This window comes from Apteryx rowi, unplaced genomic scaffold (genome assembly GCF_003343035.1).
Source record: "Apteryx rowi isolate R43461 unplaced genomic scaffold, aptRow1 scaffold_9, whole genome shotgun sequence".
In the NCBI taxonomy this organism is placed as follows: Eukaryota; Metazoa; Chordata; class Aves; order Apterygiformes; family Apterygidae; genus Apteryx; species Apteryx rowi.
This window is the reverse complement of record NW_020451204.1, coordinates 795881-817562: the sequence shown is the minus strand read 5'-3', so window position 1 is coordinate 817562 and position 21682 is coordinate 795881. Positions and strand designations below refer to the sequence as shown.

The 21682-nt window shown below is 49.4% G+C and overlaps 2 protein-coding genes across 4 annotated transcripts; one reads left to right on the top strand and one right to left on the bottom strand.

Moving 5' to 3' along the window:
• The first annotated feature begins 902 nt into the window (after positions 1–902).
• Positions 903–3295, top strand: LOC112978103 (tubulin alpha-3 chain-like). Its single transcript, XM_026091254.1, has 3 exons — positions 903–1131; positions 1333–1481; positions 2324–3295. Exons 1-3 carry the CDS (start codon positions 903–905, stop codon positions 3293–3295), a joined length of 1350 nt encoding a protein of 449 aa, XP_025947039.1.
• A 4515-nt stretch (positions 3296–7810) lies between these two features.
• Positions 7811–18646, bottom strand: LOC112978102 (tubulin alpha-3 chain). 3 transcript variants are annotated; one of them, XM_026091252.1, is made up of 4 exons: positions 14644–14698; positions 11519–11762; positions 10028–10176; positions 7811–9242 (listed from the first exon to the last, which is right to left on the bottom strand). In XM_026091252.1, exons 1-4 carry the CDS (start codon positions 14644–14646, stop codon positions 8259–8261), a joined length of 1380 nt encoding a protein of 459 aa, XP_025947037.1. In that variant the 5' UTR covers positions 14647–14698; the 3' UTR covers positions 7811–8258. The 3 variants fall into 3 exon arrangements, with proteins under 3 accessions (XP_025947037.1, XP_025947036.1, XP_025947038.1); XM_026091251.1 differs by lacking the exon at positions 14644–14698 and adding an exon at positions 18624–18646 and having other exon boundaries at positions 7817–9242; positions 11519–11760; XM_026091253.1 differs by lacking the exon at positions 11519–11762 and having other exon boundaries at positions 7817–9242; positions 14644–14653.
• Positions 18647–21682: the final 3036 nt, after the last annotated feature.

Here is a 21682-nt window from a genome sequence, read left to right as displayed (position 1 = left end):
AGCAGGGGGCTAGGGCAGACTAAGCTTTGGGTGAGCATATCTGAGACTCTTCTAGCTTAAATACCTTGTAGATGAGAGGTTCCTGATTTGAATGTGGCTTTTCCCTCTAGTAACCCTCAGTGGATATCTCTAGTCCACTCTCTAAGCCCAAAAGTCTAATTTCAACAGCTGCCTGCATCAGGAARTTAACAGCTTAGCTATGCCTTGTGCAAAGGGGTCTCCTCCTTTGGTTCAAACCTGGTAGCTTCATGGGACAACTGCTGGCTCTCATATGGAGAAGGTGAATGATCAGTCTGTTTCCATCCTTGCTTGTACCCCCTCTAGCTATCTCCAGCTGGCTGCTCCTGCACAGCTGCTCTTAATCTAAGCAGAGATGAGGAAGTAAAGCTGGTCTAAAGCTGGCTGGTCTGAATCAGTCCCTCCCTCCCCAGCTGAGAGCACCAGAAGTACCTGGGAAGGCTTTGTGTGCCCTGCCTCCTGCCCCAAGGCAAGATTGGCAGAGCAAGGAGAAAGCATGAGCAGTCTGACTTGATAGTTATCACATGCTGYAGGCTCAGTGGCTGGTCTTGATGGCCTGCCTTGCTGGCTGTCCTGGGAGCAGGTCTGCTGTGCAGTGTAATGATAGTGCTGGGATGCAGAAGRACCTACTGCAGTGTCTTGATCTCTGTATCTGCCTTGACATGAGATTGCAACTTCTGTCTGAGGAGCTAATGCTTCTCTCTTAGTTCAAGAGATCTTGGGTGCCTGCTATGGAGGAAATGTCCTCATTGCCACCAAGCTGTGCTAATGCTCCTCTTGTCCTGTGCCATGGGAGCTCCAGTCCTGTTTGCCATGTGCTCCATAARGAGCCCCTGAGGTGCTACCCTGTGTGTGTTCATAACCTCCTTCTGTGTCTCACCCCCATGCAGAGGGAGTGTATTTCTGTCCACATTGGCCAAGCTGGYGTCCAGATGGGCAATTCCTGTTGGGAATTGTATTGTTTGGAGCATGGGATCCAGCCAGATGGAATCATCTCTTCCAAGGCGTCCTCAGGGCAAGCAGACTCTTCCTTTGGGACCTTCTTCAGCGAGACTGGATCAGGGAAGCATGTGCCCAGAGCAATATTTGTTGACCTGGAGCCCACTGTCATTGGTAAGGCATGAAAGGTCTGCAAACYTCTTGTTAGACCTGCCTAACCTTCTTTCTGACCTGATGTGTCAGTGCTGGCCATCAAAACTCCTGGTGAGGTCACTAGCTTTCATGTGAAAGGGCATCTAATTAAATTAGTGCAAGCATCTTGGTAGATGGCTGTTCTTAYGCCAGTGACACTCATGAGCTTACAACCTTTTCCAGATGAGATCAGGACTGGGACCTACCGCACACTCTTCCACCCGGAACAGCTCATCAGTGGCAAAGAAGATGCTGCCAACAATTATGCCCGGGGCCACTACACCATTGGGAAAGAGATCATTGACCCTGTTGTTGACAGGGCTCGTAAAATGGTAACAACCCCATTGACAAGCTTTGCTCCTAATGCTCTCTGGCTGTGTCTGCCATGGCCATCAAGTGAGGCAGCAGAAGGGTGGTAGCATGGAGGTCTGTCAGTTTGACCATGACTCACCTGGGACAACAGGATGGGATGCATGTGGTGGGAAGGGAGTGTCTTAGTGTTTGGGACTTGAGGGGAAACCAAGGTGCTGATAATGCACGTAGCTTAAGAGCTAAAACAAGCAGCAGGCTTTTGCAAAAAGTCTCCTGTGCCTTAACTGTCCAGCAGAGTGAGTTTCTCCTCTTGGATGCAGTGTCTGCTATGTTAACCTTCTGTTGGCCCTTCAGTCTTTCAACTCAAAATGCGGCAGTTGTGGTACCCTGCAGTTTGGACATCACAAACTGATGTCACATCCCAGTTTCTGGCTGATGTCTCCACTTGGGTCTTGCATCCCCATGCATTTGGCCTTGAAGCAAAACTTCCCCCCCACCCCCACAGGCTTTTGGAGGTGTTATGACAGCATTAAGGTATTCTTGATTTAGATACACTCTTAGTGGCCTTCCAGCTTTTCCTGATCCTCTTCCTGGCTGCTAGTATAATGAGCTATCTGGCCCAAAATGTCACCCAGGCCTCTATCGCCACTAAAACAAAGGTAACTAAAAAGCGGCTGGATTTTTCTCCACTTCTAACAGATGCCCCCAGGTGAGAAGTGGAGGGTGCATATAAGTAGTATAGCAGTATGGTCTTAAATTTGATGGTTGAATCCAGCACTTAGCTGAATTTGAGTTAAAAATCCAATGAGACTGGAGTAACTTCACTAACTCAGTCCTCCTGGGTCTTTCCTTGGTGCTGCAGGCTGACCAGTGCAGTGGTCTCCAAGGGTTCYTGGTCTTCCACAGCTTTGGGGGAGGCACAGGCTCTGGGTTCACCTCCCTGCTCATGGAGCGGCTCTCTGTGGAGTACAGCAAGAARTCCAAGCTGGAGTTCTCCGTGTACCCAGCCCCACAGGTCTCCACRGCAGTGGTGGAGCCCTACAACTCTATCCTCACCACCCACACCACCTTGGAGCACTCGGACTGCTCCTTCATGGTGGACAACGAGGCCATCTATGACATCTGYAACCGCAACCTGGACATTGAGCGTCCCACCTACACCAACCTCAACAGGCTGATTGGGCAGATTGTGTCTTCCATCACTGCCTCACTGAGATTTGATGGTGCTTTGAATGTTGACCTGACTGAGTTTCAGACCAACCTGGTGCCTTACCCACGGATACACTTCCCGCTCACAACCTATGCTCCCATCATCTCGGCGGAGAAAGCCTACCACGAGCAGCTGTCAGTGCCGGAGATCACCAATGCTTGCTTTGAGTTCTCCAACCAGATGGTGAAATGTGACCCGCGCCGCGGCAAGTACATGGCCTGCTGCCTGCTGTACCGGGGCGACGTGGTGCCCAAGGATGTGAATGCGGCCATCGCAGCCATTAAAACGCGCCGGTCGATCCAGTTTGTGGACTGGTGCCCCACGGGCTTCAAGGTGGGCATCAACTACCAGCCGCCCACGGTGGTGCCAGGGGGAGACCTGGCCAAGGTGCAGCGGGCTGTCTGCATGCTGAGCAACACGACGGCCATAGCGGAGGCCTGGGCCCGCCTGGACCACAAGTTTGACCTGATGTACGCCAAGCGAGCCTTTGTGCACTGGTACGTGGGGGAGGGCATGGAGGAGGGGGAGTTTTCGGAGGCCAGGGAGGACCTGGCAGCCCTGGAGAAGGATTATGAGGAGGTTGGAAGGGACTCGGCAGATGGAGAAGAGTTTGAGGAGGAATAAGTTTATCTCTGGGAAGGCAGCTTGGGTTATAAATGGTCTGGTATCCTGGTCTTGCAATTCCTTCTAGAAAGGAGAATCACAGGCTGTGTCTAACTAAATGTGACTTGGAAACTCTATTGCTTGGCCAGAAGCAACTTGCAGGTCAAAGCTTGTGTATGCATAAATGAAAGTTGACCAAATAAATGGTGACCAGCAAAACCTCTCCTTCTCCTGTCTTGGTGTTCCACCAACCTGATTTGTGGTTTTTTTCTTATGTTATGCTGGCCACTGCAATCCTACCCATGGGCTTTCCTGACCCTTCAGATGTGGCTGTACCAGCCACTCTGGGAGCAGATCAACCACAGGCTGGGCTGAGCCCTGTGAGCTAGGGTGGGTGATGGTGATGTGAGCCCTCTGCCCTGGGGAGAGACTGCAGGGCAAGGAGAGGAGTGCCAAAATGAGCAGTGAGGACCTGTCCCATTGGGGGCCCTGGCTGCCTGTGCATGTGCAGAGGTGCAGTCAGCTCTGGGTTTTCCATGCTGCTGGCTGCTCTGAGGCATAGCAGGGAGTGGGATCGGGTTTCTCCTGTCCCCTCCCTGTGCAGAGCCCTGCTAAAGCAATCCACATAGGGCTGCCAGTGCTCAGCCTGCCTGGAAGTCTAATTGGAGTCTGGAAATGGGAATTCAAATACTTCAGCAGTCTGTCAGACCCCTGTAAAAGCATGCGAGCCATATCCAAACCTGCTCCTGGCTCTAAAGCAAGGAGTGGTCTCCTAATTAATTTTTTTTCTTCTCTTGTGCTACTCAATTAGCCTGAGGTAGGACTTCTCCTAGGGCAGGATGCAAGAATCCATGCAAAGAGCTAATGAGCTGAAAAAGAGGTTTTAACTTGATCCATGCAGATCTGAATCCCTGAACTGAAGCAGGTTATTTCTCCATCTGGGAGTCTCCTTCCCAGCAAGTGATCCAAGAAAATGAGCTGGCTGAGATGCAGGGGAGACTCTGGATCTCAAGTCAGCCTGTAACTGAAAGGCTCACAGTGTTGGCTCTGGGTTGCACTGGAGGAAAGTTTAAACAACCTGAGGCAAGGGTGGGGGGATCATTATAAATTAAAGCCTGTCTCCACTTGCCATTACTCAGCTGGGCCCCTGGAGGTGGCAATCTCCCAAGGTCAACATGGGGCGGGGGGGGGGCTCCCAGGGGCTGGCTCACCTTGAGCTGCCCTCTGCCTTGGGGAGCAAAGCTGTGCRGAGTGGTGTGGCCACTGCTACAATGACTGTAGGAGCTGCAGGAGAGGGAACACATTTTTGTGCACCTCCCTTGAGACTTCTGGCTCCTCCAGATGTGACTTTGTGCTTCTGGACATGCTTCTCTGCAAAGGGCTGATTCAGATGTTGAAGACCCTGATGTGATGCCTTCACCTTCCCCAGCGTAGAGAGGGGACAAAGCAGAAACAAAATGCTCCATCCAGGCACAGACCGCTTGGGCAGGTGCAGCACAGGCTCTGCCTTCCCTGCTTGGGTGTGTGGCCAGGAGCAGAACAAGGTTTGCTTTGGCTGGGAGCTGATCCTGCAGCTGCCCTTGCTTTTCAGGATCAGGGCTGGAGCAGCATGTTTGCTCCTGCCTCCCTGAAGGAGACAAGGGCTAGAATGGCTGTACTGGGTCTGGTGGCCTGAGATTGCACCTGGACCATCTGATTTCACAAGTGTGGATGGGCTTATCTCCACAGATCTGCTGAACCCTCTGTGCATTTGGCAAAGTCCTGCTTGGAAAAAGTATCCCCCCATACACACACACGCACACTGCTTTTAAATCACATTCTGGRGTGCTCTGTAGCTCCTAACCATGGGACTGCACCAGTGTGCTGGGGAAGAAAGGTCTGGCTGTTGGTCGGGGGACCATCTTTGTGGCATGCCAGCTTGAGGCATGGCTCCTGCTGGCTGCCCCCATGGCCAYGCAGCTCATGAGCGTCAGAAACCTCTGCTCATCCACTTGCAACAGCAGCAGCGTCCCCTTTATCACTGCATGACTGCCCTAAGCTCAGCCCAGAGGTGATGACAGGATGAGGTGGTTTGTCCCCCCAGCTGGATACATGCTGAGGACCAGGGGGACCATGCACAGCTCCTCACTGACCCCAGATGCTGCTCCTTGCTAGTGTCAGGGTGCAAGATGAAAGAGAGAAGTGGCAGGTGCCAGGCACCGCGCTGCCAGTACGATGGAGCTGCTGGAAGCAGGGCTGGATGGCACCGAGGCATGCAGGAGGACGAGGGAACTTGCCCAAGGCCTTGTGGGAATGCAGTGGCAGAGAGGGAGCTGCCTCCTCTTTAATGGTGCCACTGAGCCTCCTCCTTGCAAGACGCTAATGAACGAACCTCCCGCTGTCCCTGCAATCTACCTTATTGCCCCAGCTAACTCAGTAACGAATAGGCCAGAGTGACATCCCAGGAACCCTGCTCCCGTGGGCTGCTCCATGTGTCGCTGTTTGCAGAGTTCACCTCCAGGACCAGCCTCACCATCGCAGCAGGCAGCGGACATCAAGCTGAAGCATTGTAATGCAGCGTGCACTGCTCCTGGGAGCAGGTCTGCAGACTGCGCCATGCATGGAGAGGACAAGGCATCATCTGCGGCCATCAGGCTAGAGATGCCGTCTCCTCAAAAGCTGTGGGATCGCTCTCCTTTCCCTGCAAGGAAGAGCCTTCATTTCCCTCCCTCCCTAACAATGTTTCATTCGTGGGAGGGCTGGAGCGGGGCTGCACTGATGGATGTGCTAAAGTAATTGATTTCAGTAATAAATGACTGTTTAAATTACATCAGCCCCAGCAATGTGCCGATTGCTTTCCAAGCTGCCAGAGCACGGGGATCACATTCCTTCCCTCACTGGGCCAGAGCAACACTCATTCCGTGTTCACCCTGAGCAGGCTCTGCCGCACTCACATTTTCTGGGTATTTAACCAACGGCTTCCAGCCCCATCCACCTGCAGAGAGCTGAGCCACCACGGAAAGGTGGCAGCCCTCAAGACCATGCCGGGAAACGTCCCAGCATGTTGACCCATGGGGATGGAGTCAGAAGTCCTTGCTCCTTTAGCAAGCATGGCTGAGCCCTGAACAGCCCCAAACAGGGCAGTCACTCTTTCTCCACAAGGGTTAACATCAGCGCTGTGGGACACAGCATAGGCACAGCCAGCTGGCAGCCCACAAGCTGCCAGCAGCCCAGGAGATCATTTGGCCAAGTCCCCAGGAATTGGGGGATGGAAAGCTGATTGCCTGGGGTGCGCGAGAGGAGATGTGCTCAGCCCCAGCTTGTCCCATGGTGGAGGGGCACCAGGTACACCGGCCTTGATGGCATCCGTCACCACAGCAGAGCTGGAGCCAAAGGAGAGAACCCATCAGATGCAGCAGGAGCTGCTTCCCACCCCCAAGGACCAGCCTCAGAGGGCAGCCCCATGCTTCCAGGCGAGCAATAGGACAAGCCAAATGCTTTAGCTTGGGCAAACTCACAGCAGCAACTGAACACAGAGGAGGCTTCAGCCCAGCAGGGATCTTCCTAGGGATCCACCTGCTCCCTGCTCCTGCTGTTGACAGCCTGTGTTTTTAAGCCATCAGCAGCCAACAAGGAGCTCTGACTCCTTCCACCTCCCCCTGGGCACAGCAATGCTCCTCCATCTTCACAACCCTCTAACCATCCCCAGGCATGCACCAATGCATCACCCTGGAGAACATCTCCTGTGTCATCCCTACCACCAGGAAAGAAGAGGGTCATCTTCCTGAGCCTTCAGACAGCCTGGAAGCAGCACCTTATCTTAAAGCCCTAGAGCAGGAAGAAGCTCAGTTTCTGTTTACAGCCACCAAGGACAGGTAGATCCAGGCTGGGCTTTGAAATAAAGGGTATAAACAGGGCTATGGTGTAGCCTCTAATGCGATGGCCCTGAGGAGGGCACACAGAGGCTCAACTAAGGTTGGGGCAAGCCTTTCTCCCATCCCACAGGCTTATAAACACTCCCTCTCCGTATCTTATCACCAGGCATTTCATGGCTTTTCCTCCTCTGACCATCACCCCAGCACTTGGGCTTGGTTAACCTCTGCACACCAACTCCAGTGGCCTGGTTTTATGCTCACACCAGCTGCAGAGCAGTTGCCACCATTTCCACATGAGACCCCCTCCTCAGAGCCACAGTGCTGCCCCACACACCAGGATACGCTCAGGTAGAGCCAAGCCAYCACCTCTAGACTTCACCAGAGGCAGGAAGGTGGCAGAGCCCCACCAATAAGCGTCCTTCACACAGGCACCACTCTCCCCCTATCACTGACCCAACTGGGGATCTGCTGCCTCCTCCAAACTGCTCTCAGAGTGACAAGAAGAGCATCCAGCTCTAGACAGACAAGTCCCTGCATGACACAGGACATTTCCCTCACACCAATAATTCCAGTTTGTGATCCTCAGTGTTCACCTACCCAGAGCTCATCTTTATCAGCACTTGCCATTTCCCCAGGATGACATTCACACTGTAAGGAACACCCTAGATTAAATCCAGAGAACTCAGAGCGAAAAAAGTCTTTATTCAAATACAAAAGGCAGTTGCATAGAAGTGTACTGGTATGTTTCTAATTAAAAGGTGCTTTTGCAGCAAAAGCCAGAGCAAAAATTTGCCGCTTAAGCTGAAGCGGGCAGCTTGCAACATTCCCCTGGACTAGGCACCAGGATCCTCTTCCCAGGCAGGATGTAACCCCAACACAAAGCCAGGCACCTATTCAGCTTCACTCTTCGATACACAGCAGTGTGACAAAGCTCGAGACACCCATGCTACAGAAGTGCATTATGAGCACATAGACTATGCAAGCAGAAAAGGAATAATACGTCAAACAGTAGCGTTGCCGTTCAGGACAATCCTTTGGCACCTCCAGGCACTTGGGACCAGTTTAGCCTGATGACAGACAGTTTGTATTTGATCCGATGTTTGACTTCTTTAAGAACAGGCAGGGGTTTATTAATACTCATCCTCGTCAGCCTCATCCTCTTCTCCATCTGCAGAGTCCCTTCCAACCTCCTCATAATCCTTCTCCAGGGCTGCCAGGTCCTCCCTGGCCTCCGAAAACTCCCCCTCCTCCATGCCCTCCCCCACGTACCAGTGCACAAAGGCTCGCTTGGCGTACATCAGGTCAAACTTGTGGTCCAGGCGGGCCCAGGCCTCCGCTATGGCCGTYGTGTTGCTCAGCATGCAGACAGCCCGCTGCACCTTGGCCAGGTCTCCCCCTGGCACCACCGTGGGCGGCTGGTAGTTGATGCCCACCTTGAAGCCCGTGGGGCACCAGTCCACAAACTGGATCGACCGGCGCGTTTTAATGGCTGCGATGGCCGCATTCACATCCTTGGGCACCACGTCACCCCGGTACAGCAGGCAGCAGGCCATGTACTTGCCGCGGCGCGGGTCACATTTCACCATCTGGTTGGAGAACTCAAAGCAAGCATTGGTGATCTCCGGCACTGACAGCTGCTCGTGGTAGGCTTTCTCCGCTGAGATGATGGGAGCATAGGTTGTGAGCGGGAAGTGTATCCGTGGGTAAGGCACCAGGTTGGTCTGRAAYTCARTCARGTCRACATTCAARGCMCCATYAAATCTCAGTGAGGCAGTGAYRGAWGAMACRATCTGCCCAATCAGCCTGTTGAGGTTGGTGTAGGTGGGACGCTCAATGTCCAGGTTGCGGTTRCAGATGTCATAGATGGCCTCGTTGTCCACCATGAAGGAGCAGTCCGAGTGCTCCAAGGTGGTGTGGGTGGTGAGGATAGAGTTGTAGGGCTCCACCACTGCYGTGGAGACCTGTGGGGCTGGGTACACGGAGAACTCCAGCTTGGAYTTCTTGCTGTACTCCACAGAGAGCCGCTCCATGAGCAGGGAGGTGAACCCAGAGCCTGTGCCTCCCCCAAAGCTGTGGAAGACCAGGAACCCTTGGAGACCACTGCACTGGTCAGCCTGCAGCAGAATAATGCATATTAACTTCTCTTTGTTAAAGACTGGAATAAGGAACCAAAGTAATACAGCAATAAATTCTGTTTGGAGCACTTATTAACCAGAAGAGAAGCGTCTAAACAAAGCCACAAACTCCAGCCATTCTCTTCCCAAGAGTGGATTTGTTCAGTATATTGCCCTACTAAGCATCTTTAGCTTAGACATGTGTTAATCAACCAGAGGATTTCTGTGGAGCTACCATAGGTAGCTCTGCATGGCCAGATGGAAACTCCAGGCAAGTTGCTCAATTATCTGCTCAATGCATATCCCAGCACCTGAGAGGAGATGGGAGGTAGCATGTGGTTCCTGCACCCCTAGGAGATGTCACAAAAGCATTTCCCTGACAGGCCCCTAACAGTGGTGTTACAAACTACCTTCACCCCTATCAAACATGGAGTTTGATCTTCTCAGTGTCAATCATCCATTTAGAATTAATCTCTGCAATTGCATAATCAGAGYGTGGCCTCCCTATGGTCCAAAGTCCCTCTCTTCCATCTTCAAGGTCTAGTGTTGTCTCGCTCCAGCCCATGAGATTTACACACAGTGACAGCTGCTTTAGGCATAGATATATAGTTTCATACGAACTCCTTTCTTTACCAAGCCCCAAATCTAATGATAGCAGCAGCAGTTCTTGAGCTCAGATAGAGGAATTTTGCCTCTAAGATTTTTTACCCAGACATGAACCCAAAGTTTAATTGCATTGTCCATGATGTGCTATTTTAAGGAAAAGATTTTCTTTTCCCTCTTACCATTTTACGAATTCTGCTGAGAACAGTGTCTATGATCTCCTTCCCAATAGTGTAGTGGCCACGGGCATAGTTGTTGGCAGCATCCTCCTTGCCGCTGATGAGCTGCTCTGGGTGGAAGAGCGCATGGTAGGTCCCAGTCCGAATCTCATCTACAAGGAGGAGCAGTCATGGAGAGCAGCAGTTACTCTGCCACACTGACACACAGAACCCATAAAGCACCTACAAATCCACCAGGAACCCACACAAGACAAGATTACAAAGTAATAATCATGGTGTGGTTAATTAGACTGGAAATAATAGAAGGGGTTAGAGAAACACTGTCCAGACTAGTTATCAAGTTCATAACCTCCTCCACCTTCTCCCAGCTGCCACCTTGAGATCCTAATCTAATCTGGTTCATAAAGATTTAGGATGCTGCCTAAGTTTCCAGTGCTGGTGTAGGATTATAACTACCACATGCTTCCGCTTGTTGCAGAGCACCTTGAGGTTGCTGGAAGCACTATGTCCACCACCTGCTTTACAGCATACTGAAGAGGAGACAGAATACCTCCTGTATTGACATTTCAGCTAGATTCATCCCACCAAGCTCCAGGCATCTAATGAATACAGACATTAGGAGCAGTTCTTCTAGGCCCTGCACAGTCAGTGAGGTTGAGACACCTCCAGAGGGTCATTAGACCCACTCAGTCTCAATGTTGGATATATTTCATATTCTGCTGGCTCATTCATTAGGTTCCCAATTTAGTGCCTTGAAATTAAGTGGAACCAAAACAAAAGTCTGCATTCCTTCCCTTAAATGAAATAATGAGTCACACACCCTAGACAGTAAGATAGGAACAGACACATTCACCCACAGGAGAAGCCTAGAAGGCAGAAGCAGGTTAGATGTACCGCCTAACATGGATGCAGGTGGCAGAGGGTCATTTCTGCCAGCTTCTTGAGCAAAAGAGAATTTGTTTTCTAGGAAGATATTCTAAATCAAATTAAAATGCCATGATTAAGTCAAGCTTCCAAAGATCATTAATGAAGCTGGGGGGTGGAAGGAGAAGCATGAAGCCTGCAATAGCAAGACACCCATTTTCCACAGAACCATGAAATTGATAGCACCCACATGCCCAGAGGTGCTTCAGAGGTAGCATTAAAACCAGAAGTGCCACATCAGGTCATAGGCTCACGTAATTCAGTCCAGAGACATTGTGGTTAATAAACCCATGCCAGTTTACACCTGCTGAGGATCCTGCTTGAGACAGCAGGTCACTCTTATATTGAGGGATCAATTGAAGACAAGTCAGMGTGGTAAGACTAATGGGTTTGTCACTTGCAGGTCCATTTGGAACTGCAAATCCCATCCAGCTTCTGATGGCTGGAGACGTTTTAACAGASTAAAGGAGTGGGAGCTGCTAGGCAATACAGGCAGCAACACGAGCAGTAGTAAGAAGGCTCAGGAGTCGAGGTAAGAGATGCCACAACACCCATCTGCCCCACTATTACCAATGACAGTGGGCTCCAAGTCTATGAACACTGCCCGGGGCACGTGCTTCCCAGACGCTGTCTCACAGAAGAAGGTCTCGAAAGAAGAATCCACTTGTTCGGACTCCGGCTCCACAGGTTTTGCCAGCTTGGGGCCAGGAATGGTCCCGTCTGCCTGGATCCCATGTTCAAGGCAGTACAGCTCCCAGCAGGCGTTCCCCATCTGCACGCCAGCCTGCCCGATGTGGATGGAAATGCATTCCCTCTGGAAGGGGAAATGGCTTGTTAAAGGGATTTTTAGACATCCTGTGACTTAGCACTAGCCCCCACAGTTCTTGTTGGAGCCATTTGCTACTGGCAGATGATTAGGGAAACAGAAGACTTCCTCCCACCAGCAGGAGCTGGAGCAAGGATCAAATTCTGGTCTGCAGAGCCGCTGGACACAGCCCAGCCATGCACGTAGCAACCCTAGGAAGGGCTTCTCCAGCCCAGGGGAGGAAGGAAGGAGGTGATGGGCTTGGTGCTGAGGCAGGAAGCAGCTGAGCAGTGCTGGCTTCTTCCTACTCAGTGCTCAAATGGCCCCGCCACAGAGCAGGGCAGCTGTTGATTCTCCAGGGCTCAACCACCAACATGACTCAGGGTCTGCCATGCCGGCACCCTGTCCCAAACAGATGGGTCCTCAGGGATTACTGGAGATGGGGGCTCGGGTCTCCCTAAACAAAGCTCTGCACTGAACAGGGAAGAGTCAAACCTGGAAAATCCACAGCCGAGCTGGGAGTCACATCAGGAAACAAAGCTGGAGGAAACCAGCATTTGCCCGGGGCCAGAACAAGGGCAGGCCAACACCCAGGGAGAGGCTTGGAGTCCTGATTTAACCAGGTCACCCTCCAGGAGCCTATAACTACCTCCAGGGCGGTGCTGGAGATGCTCCAGAAGATGTAGGTCTCTCTGGGGATTTTTGATGGTTGCACGCTTCCCCTGGTAATTGGCATCTCTGCCATTTCCACCACCCCAAGATCAAAGCACCTCTGCAGCAACGACAGAGGCTCACGTCCCAGCACCCAAGCAGAGACTCCCAAATACAGCCATGCACAACACACAGCAGTGTGGCTTCCCAGGGTATCCACATTAAGGGCAGCTGGTGATCCCACCTGAGGCAGCGARCAGTGCAGCTGATCCCATTATCTGGGGCATTGAGAGGCAGCTCAGTTCAGGTCTCCTCTCTGCTGCTACCCAGCCATCCTGCTCCTTTTTGCCCCATGCCTCAGTTTCCCCCAGTCCTACCCAGAGCCAGGGGTCTCCATGAATGAGCCCAACTCCCTTGCTCCAAGGTGTCCACCTCAGGCAGAGTATGACAAGCACCACTGACAGCTCAGGTGTCTCAGGCCTGAGAAGACACCCTGAATGCACACAGCCCTAGGCATGATTGCCCTGTCAAAGCAACCCTGTCCCTTTTAAGTTGAGTCTCTGCCTTCAAAGTGATGCTAGACATGGTCTTGGGCATCAACTGCTCATGGCAGTAGCAGGAGTCATCAGGAGAGGGAAGTAACACAACTTCTCCCCTCTTTCTGTCTCCAAGCACTGATGTGTCAAGAAGTTTCTCAACATTCAAGTGAGTCAAATCACCACTGCGTGTCCAGATCACCTGCCGTAAAGCTAGATACCATCCGGATGAGCGCTCTGATACTGCAGAGGGACACTGACTCCTGCACCCACAGCTGGCAAAACACTGCTTAATCCAGGTCTGGGCCGAGATCACCAGTTCTGCTGGGTGTGGAGGCTACATTTAAGTCCCCTCTCTCCAAGTTGATATTTGCACTATTTGGGAAATGCTGGCTGCCATTTGCCCATCCCTCCCAGCAAAATGGTTGCAATAGCTCCTCGCCACAGTTTGCGGGGGTCACCGCCACAGCCRCTTCGCCAGCACTAGCCAAGACAGCTGCTCAGCTCTCTCTCTTCTCCCAGCTCACTAGTCCCAGCACCTGCTTCAAGGGGGCACTGGCATTTTCAGCCCAGCACACAGGGAATGGAAAAAAAAAAAAAAAAAAAAAGGAAAAAAAAGGGGAGGGCCTGCAGGAATAGCAGGATGAAAGCACAGCTCACACTGTGTAGTTTTCTCCCCCTCTCAAATACACTGGGAAGTTTTTTTTGAGATCCCAGATCTCCAACATTCGTATTTTGTATCAAGATAAACTGCATTTTACAGACTCTGGCTATAGGCAGCCTATTGTTGTCCAGCTGATTTTCCCATTGGAAATACCATGTAAATGTTTAACTGTTTTATAGCCAGGACAGGCACTAGAAGTCCCAGATAAAAGAAAAAGTTCAAAAGCTGACTTGCCAAAGGTTACTTTGAAGTTTTCTTCCATTTACAACATGCAAAGGGACACCATCAGATTTTCCAAAAATTTATTCTTTTGCATTCAAAATAAGGTGACAGTTGTGTTATTCTTTGAAAAAGTTTCAGCAAGATCAGCCAGCAATGTTCAGGGTTGCAGTTTTTTTAGTAACCAGATCAATCCACTTAAGTTTCACAGCTGCAAACTCTTTAGAGCAAAGATTCAATGAAAAAAACCTAGAGGGGGGGGAAAAAAACCTTTATTCATTTAATATCTAATCCCAAGGGTTTGTAGCAGACAAAGGCAACATGGCAGCTCACTCCTAAGGAAGAAACCCTAAGGTCTCTGCAAGTTGCACTAGTTCCCTATGGTAGTGTGAGAGCTGAAGCGCTAAATTCGTGGAAAAGTGCCAGAAGTATCAAAGTTTAAAGTTTAGTATATCACCTAGTTGTGTATCTAGATATGCTGGGTCCCAGAAAAGTAAAACCCAACTTGCATTGAAGAGTCAAACACTTTGCAGCTCTACAGTCACCATCTCAGGAGCTGCAAGCCTCAGAGTGAAAAGCAGCAAGAGGCCACTTAAATTACCATTCTCCAACCAAGTCCCTCACTTTTTCCTTATAAGGAGCAAACATTGATTCAATAAGCCATAAGGTAATCGGCAATTAAACAAAACTGCTTGGAATTAACAGCCCCAAGAGAAAGGAGGGGAAAAAGAGCAAGCAAAATGTTCAGCTCAGTACACTCAGAAAACATTCAGTCTATATATTAAGTTCAGACAAGTACAAATATAAGGCATGCTCTTACCATGATGAGACTGGAGGCTTGCTAAGATCTAAGCAAAACAGCTGCTGCCCCTGCCTCTGCCTGCAACTTTATAGCCCAGGAAGGCTTGACTCCACCTGAATATAAAGAGGCTTTCTGCTAGCTTAAAGGAGCAGAGCTCCTTTTCCTTTGCATCCCCAGATATAGCAAGGGATAAAATGATCTGCTAGCATCCAGCTGGTGCAATTCCTGTGATTTAACAGCCTTGGGTATGCTGCAATGTGAGCTTTTTCCTCGCTTTTTTTCAGAGCGCCTCAACTGAAAAAAAGTAAAGAGATACTGAACACTGGGGAAGTTTGAGTGCCCCCATATGATGCACTTTATCCAGAAGAAACAATCCTTCCCCTATCGTTATTCAAAGCATTGCTATTCATACATTATATCTTGCCTATTTTTAGACCTAATCCTGCAATTTTTGGTCTTTGTCTCAAGCCCTCGTTGACCTTTACAGGAATGTGCTGATTTTTGCACCTCAGTAGTGGTAAGGTGTAGGGTCAGACCCTCCGTTTGCCTTACCTGCTGGCCATTAAGGTTTAATTTTGCCCAAGAGCTGACATAAAGATGCTGTGCCAGTTCTGCCCCATCCTGCAAATGGGTAGGCATGGCCTTAACTAAGACTGCCCTGGATCTCAGTAAGTCTCAGTCTCAGTAAGTGCCTGTGTGGTTACTACAAAAGGTAGATAAGGGCGGTTAATGGTAAACTGTTTACTGATTCTCTTTCTTTTTATATATTATTTATCTCTTTATGTTCTCATTAAGAGCTCCCAGACCTGTTCTAATAGCTCTGGAGCCAGGGGAGATAACCGTGCCCCAGACTGCRTCAGCATGAGCACAGCCAGAGGGTGGAGGGCAGTGAGTTTTCCTTCTGTTCAGCATTTGTGAGACCCCATCAGGATACTGGGCTCAGTTTGGGCTCCCCAGTGCAAGACAGACATTGGCACACTGCAGCGAGTCCAGCGTAGGCCACCGAGCTGGTCAGGAGCTGGAGCACAGGACATAAAAGCAGAGGCTGAGTGTGGGGCTTGTTCAACCTGCAGAAGGGCAGACCTTATTGCAGATTGCAACTGTCTAACTGGAGGGCGAGGAGAGGATGGAGCCAGACTCTTCCTGGAGATGCACAGCAAAAGGGCAAGAGGCTGCAAGGGAAATTTTGGCTGGGTATAAGGGGAAAAAAATTCATCATGAAGGTGGTCAGACATTGCAGCATGAGGTGGAAGATGGGGGAAACTTCATCCTTGAATATATTCAGAACTCACCTGCACAAAACCTCAAGCCACCCCATCTAAGTTGGCCCTGCTTTGAGCAAAAGCTGGGCCAGCATCCTCCAGACATCCCTCCCAACCTCAATTATTCTGCAACAGCCACCTTCAGCACCGGCGTTGTCATATAAGAAYTTCTCATCCTCTCCCTTGCCACCCGATCCTTCTTCTTCCCCGCTCTGGCCACTCACTCCCACACTTGGCCTCCCCTGGGACTTCCCACCATCTTGGCTGTCCTGAAGACAGAGTACCTGCTTGTACATCCATGCTCTGTAATGATGGGCAAACAAGGCTGAAATTCATCACTGCTAAATTGACTCAGTATTTTAGGGGGCCAAATTAACCTTCCTGCCACAGACCTGCATGCACCAAACTGGTTGTAAGAACATCACCAGCTGCAGGGAGAATTTATTCAGAGAAGCTTTGTTTCCCTTTGCACTGTCAGCACCGCGTATGGGCTAAGCTGAGCCTGGGATGTGGGGGGTATTCACCCCCCAGCTCTGCTGGAGAACGGGGACAAGGCTGCTGCCCCAATGGGCAAAGAGGTGAGCTGACCTGTATGAGGTGCCAGAAGGAGTCTGTGGAAGAGCTTTCCTCCACTTGGATGTTGAACGCTCGCCTCTGCCTCTGAGGGCAGATGGGAGCATCACTCTGTTYCTGCTCAGGGCTATCCCATGGATTTAGGGAATCTGAGCCAAGCAGACTGGGCACACAGCTGTGCCTGTGTTGAAAGTGGGGGAATTCAGCCCCTAATTGGGCTCAGCAAGGTTCTTTCGTTAGATACAGCATTGTACAAACACAGTTGTCATCGTCCTAGGCCCCAAACCTCTGGCTGGGAATAAAGGTGGCCTCTGAGTATAGGGAAGTTATTCATTTCCAGCCTAAACCAAGAACCACCCAAAATGGGTGCACTGAGCCTGCCAGTCAGACAAGATCTTCTCTTTCTGGGAGACATTTGTTCCCCCATGGCAATAGAGAAAACCAGGAACGTGGGCTGTTTGGAGCATGAAGCATTCGTTTATTCTCTGGATGGCATGCCTTCAGTCAACCCCAAACTACTCAATACCTCAAGACAGTTTTTGAGGCTAATTTCTGTCTTTCTTTCTTGAGAGATGGAAAGCAAAGGAGAGGAGTGTTGTAGTCTGGTGGTGACAGCTACAACCTGCCTGCGATGTCAGCTCTAAGACATATTTAGAACAGCAACAACAAGACAGAGACCAACCCCCCAGAGGACCCGTAGCAGCAGCTCCCAGCCTTTTTATAGCCAGATCTCACAGCTGCTGCCTCCTCATTCTCACTCCTGCATCCTAAATATTGCCTCTTCGACTTCCCTGGTCCTCCTATTGCTGGCCACACCATGCGGTCTGGCACCAGCTGCTATTTGTCCCTCCAGAACAATTCCTTACCGCAAGGATGTGGGTGGTGTCCTGAGAGACGCTGGACRAGCGTCCTCAGATGGAGGGGACAACTGATCTGTGGTCATCGTGCTCTGGGCAAGCACTTGAATTACCAGGCTGCTGAAGAAAAGAGAAGTTACTGCTTTTGCTGTGCTATCTTGGAGAATGGCACTGAAATTTCACCTTTTAGGCCTGTCACTTGCTTTTGTTAGCAATGCCCCCAGGGAATCCAAAGGCCCTGGACAGGGAAAATGTTTAATTTAAGCCAACATTGCTTTTTGTTGTTGTTGAAGCAGGGAAAAGTGGGGAAAAAGTCTCATTTAGCTTCAGGCTGAACCAAAATGTGGGAAGTTTCAGTATTTTTGGTTTGTTGGCTCAACTGAAAAAATAGTGATTTATGTAGCTCCAAAATCCATCATTTCAGGAGTAATTTGCTCCCATGTTTAATTGTTCATCTAGTTAAATTTGCTCCGTTTCACATGTGAATTTCTCTAGCATCAGCTTCCAGCCACTGGCTCTCATTATGCCTTTTTCTAAGGAGTGAAAGCTGCCAACTTTCCATACCCTCATCCCCCCAAAAGGCAGTCGTTGTCTTTTCAACAGAATTTAGCACTGACCGAATATGCAGAACAACAGTCCTAGAGATCTCTGTCCTCCACATTAGCCTCAAACAGCCAGATCCCATTCCCCAGCAGGTCTCCTTCTGCCTCCATTGTCCTCTGGAGGCATAAAGAGAAAAAGCCACTTATTCCATTAACGGGGACTCCCCAGGGACCTGGGCAAACCTGGGTTCATCCCACCTAATGCCAGTTCCCCCACTGTTGAGCCTCCGATAAGGCAGGAATTTTTCCTATGGGAGCGGTTCCCAAGACTCAGCCTGAGGCAAGCATATATCTCACAAAGCCTTCGTGACCCTCACGGGCTTTGGTGGCCATTGCATGGTGGCCCTGCTAATTCTGCTGTGTGGCTTTGAGCCTCATGTCTGCTCATTGCTGCTGGTGAGAAAATGAGGACCTCCTGAGGGGCACCTGCTGACTCAAGGGCCAACTAACCCTCTGGACATCTCCACTTCTCACCCCTGGTTATAGTGAGGTCTCAGGCCCCCATTCCCCTAACTTAAGTTCTCCAGGGCTGACGTTGAAGCACTGCTTCTGATAGTGGTTGCCTTTTATCTATCGTGTAGTGAGGCCCCAACCTCAGCTCAGGCATCTGTTACTGATAACCAGCAATGATTTATCCAAGCGCTAGCCCACATATCTCTAGCATTTCACTGTGTGTTTTGTCCRCGCACGGCTGGTTTCTATACTGCTGCTTCCCTCGCCTTGGCATCAGACCTTTCTGCTTCGCGCACATGAAGGATATGAGCAGAGGCAACTCCTCTTGTTTCACTTCCATGGTTTCCTACCCCTCCCTCTAATGCACAAATTGTCCTCCAGCCAAACACTATCTGCAAACACATCCTTGCAGTGTGAGACAGTGGAGCTGTTTGGATGAAGGGGGATCTGTTCATACATACTCACAGAAAAGCAATTAAACTCTCAGCAAAAGGAAATTACTAAGAAGGTACTTTCAACAGAAGCATTCAGCCTCAATAGCAACTTTTAGCATGCTCTAACATAATGCAAAAAAGTTACAGCAAAAAACAGTTACAGACTGAAAACCTTCATTTCAAGGCAATCAGAATGGGACATTTTGACATTCCAACTTCTTTCTCCTTCCCCCCTCAATTTTTCTTTCCAAATAAAATTCTGGCAGACCCATCCCCATTCTGCAAGACAGCTTGATTTGAGTGGAAATGCATATTTCAGCAGAATACAGTTCCAGCAGAATTTCCCCCAACCAGCTCTGCCTCAAAGCTATTCCTGTAACCAAGGGTGGAGAAAGCACCATCTCTTTATTTGTGTCTGCACAGCTGTGCTTCTCCTTCGCCTTCCCTATAGCAGATAGGAACCAGCTGTGGGGTAGGGGAGTCTTTGCAGTGGGGTTAGGCTGTAGCGCTAGCAAGACTGTAAGGATATATTTTTATTTATTCTCCAGATGCAAAGAGTTATTTCTACTCTCCTCCCTTTAATTGCTTTAGAAGTAATGAGATAAATGCTTTAAGGAAAAGCTTTCTTCTAAAGCGACTTAAAAGAAATGGATTTATATCCTTTAATGAGTTTGAGCGTGGCTGTAGTGTGTCAGACAAAGTCCGTCTCTCAGTGCCTTGCTACCAACAGTGGCCATCAGTAGCTGCTTAGAGAAGTGCAAAGGGCAGGGAAAGTGTATATAACATATCCCCTGAAGTCTCTCCTCTCATTTTTATCCAGCTGACAGACTCTACCATCAGTTTGTCTAGTGCCCTTGAGTGTTGTCCAAGGTTAGTGTCAGCTCAGGGGCACTTTCAGTTCCAATTTGTTCAGCTGGACTCCCCATAGCTAACTTGGTGCTGCATGACTTTTTTCATCTTTCTGATATCCTTTTTTCCCCTTTTTCTTCTTGATCTTCCTCCTGCTTTCCCCAGCCTGTAAAGMTGAAATTGTCTCAGCTCTCAAGAGYGTGTGTGCGTGTACATTTCTTGAGGGAAGGCAAGCGACTGAGCTGTGTCTTTTTTTCTGCCAATAAAGCGATTYTATCTGATGCTGTAGGGGATCCTAGCAGCTCTCTGCTCTCTTACTACTTGACCTTACCACAATTCTTGCAAGTTTTTGCAAGAGACTGAGCCAGACTCCCTGTCATTCACTAGGGCTCTGCCATTAGCAYTCACCATGGAACTGCCTGGTCTAAAGCTGCATTTGCAGCATTGGTTCAATTTATATTGACTCTCTATGAAATACCTTTCCCAATAAGAGACTTTTCCTCCCTGCCTGTCCATACATGGAAAACACCTAGAGCAAATACAGGGTTAGAAAAGCTCTTTGCAATCTYGTGACCAGTATAAAAACTCAGCCTTAGTGCTTCCCTTCATGTTTAATATCAGAACTGACAACACTGCCCTCAGCGGAGTTGAAAACTGAAGCTTTGCATCAAGTATTGTGGAGGAATTAGATTTCAGTGCAGAGGCTTCTCTCCCCTGCTGGAAGAATCCTTTCTCATGTGCGATTTGAGATGAATAATCGCTGTGATTAACCTGACTACGTAGGGTGTGGAGCTCTATTGCATGGCTGGAAAAGGTTTGTAGACATATTTGTTCTTGGCCATGTGAGGTCTTCTCATCTCTACACATATCCTTTCTCTCTTATGGAAAAGGATTGGCTGGGAGCCACTGAAATCAAATTTGCAGCAGTGTCAAAAGGACCTCGCAGTGTTGGGGTTARAGAGACCTGTTCCCCTGTGGTACTGAGCTGTGCAAGGGAGAAGTTTTGAGCAAGAGCCCATTTTGAGCTTCCCATTGCCACAGACAAAGGTGACGAATGATAGACGATTCTGATTACTTACAGCTCGTGGAGCTTTTCTAATGGTCCTGACTCTGCAACAATGATAAATGTTCTCATTAAGCATATGTAAACAATTGGTGTGAGGATGTAGAAGCAAAATACTTTTTCCTTCACCTTCTGAAAGATGGAATGCACTGCAAAACTATGCGTAAGGGCTGCACTATTATTAAAACTGGCTTTTTACATTGGCTAGCTCTCTGGCTAAGACAAAACACCAGTGAGGCCTAAAAGCAGTGTCTGTAGAAGGTGCAAGGAATGAGAACAGAAGAACAGAATGACTTGGATTATCCAAACTAATTTTCTTTTTTTATTCTTCTGAAAGGAATTAATTCTGCACGGTATGCAACAGTTGGGAAATGCATCACTCGAGGCTTACAACAGCTTGGCCAGCTTGGATATCTCATAAGCCTTATGGAAGAGCTCTGAAACCTTTCACAAGTTGACTGTGTCACTTGGCAGAGTTACTGTTGTGGCTGTGAACCACATGTATTATCTAGCCTAATGCTTGCTGACTAACTGGAACATAAGGGCAATTTTCATGTAGTTTTATGGCACTTATTTTCTAGGATTTTAAAGATGAAAATATGAGGCAGTTTTTTTCTTGTTTTAATGACTTGAAGTACTGACGGTGACACGCACCCTCATCATGTGCAATTTATGGCCTAAGGTTTTATGGCACCATAAATGTCTAAGCTGCCTCAAATCCTCCAGCTGACTACTTTCAAAGTGGTGTAAGTGCTTAAATGAGCAACACTGCCAAGTGTATAAAATTCTACAAAATAACTCGACGCTTTGAATTCTGAAAGAGATTGGTGTCAATGAAGCATGCTTTAATCTTTGCCTAATTAAGTCTGCTTGTCTGAGAGCCACGAGTCCTTAATGCATGTGTTACTAATCCTCTGCCTAATCCAAAAAATCTTTCCAAAAGGCCATAGTCCTCACTAGGCAG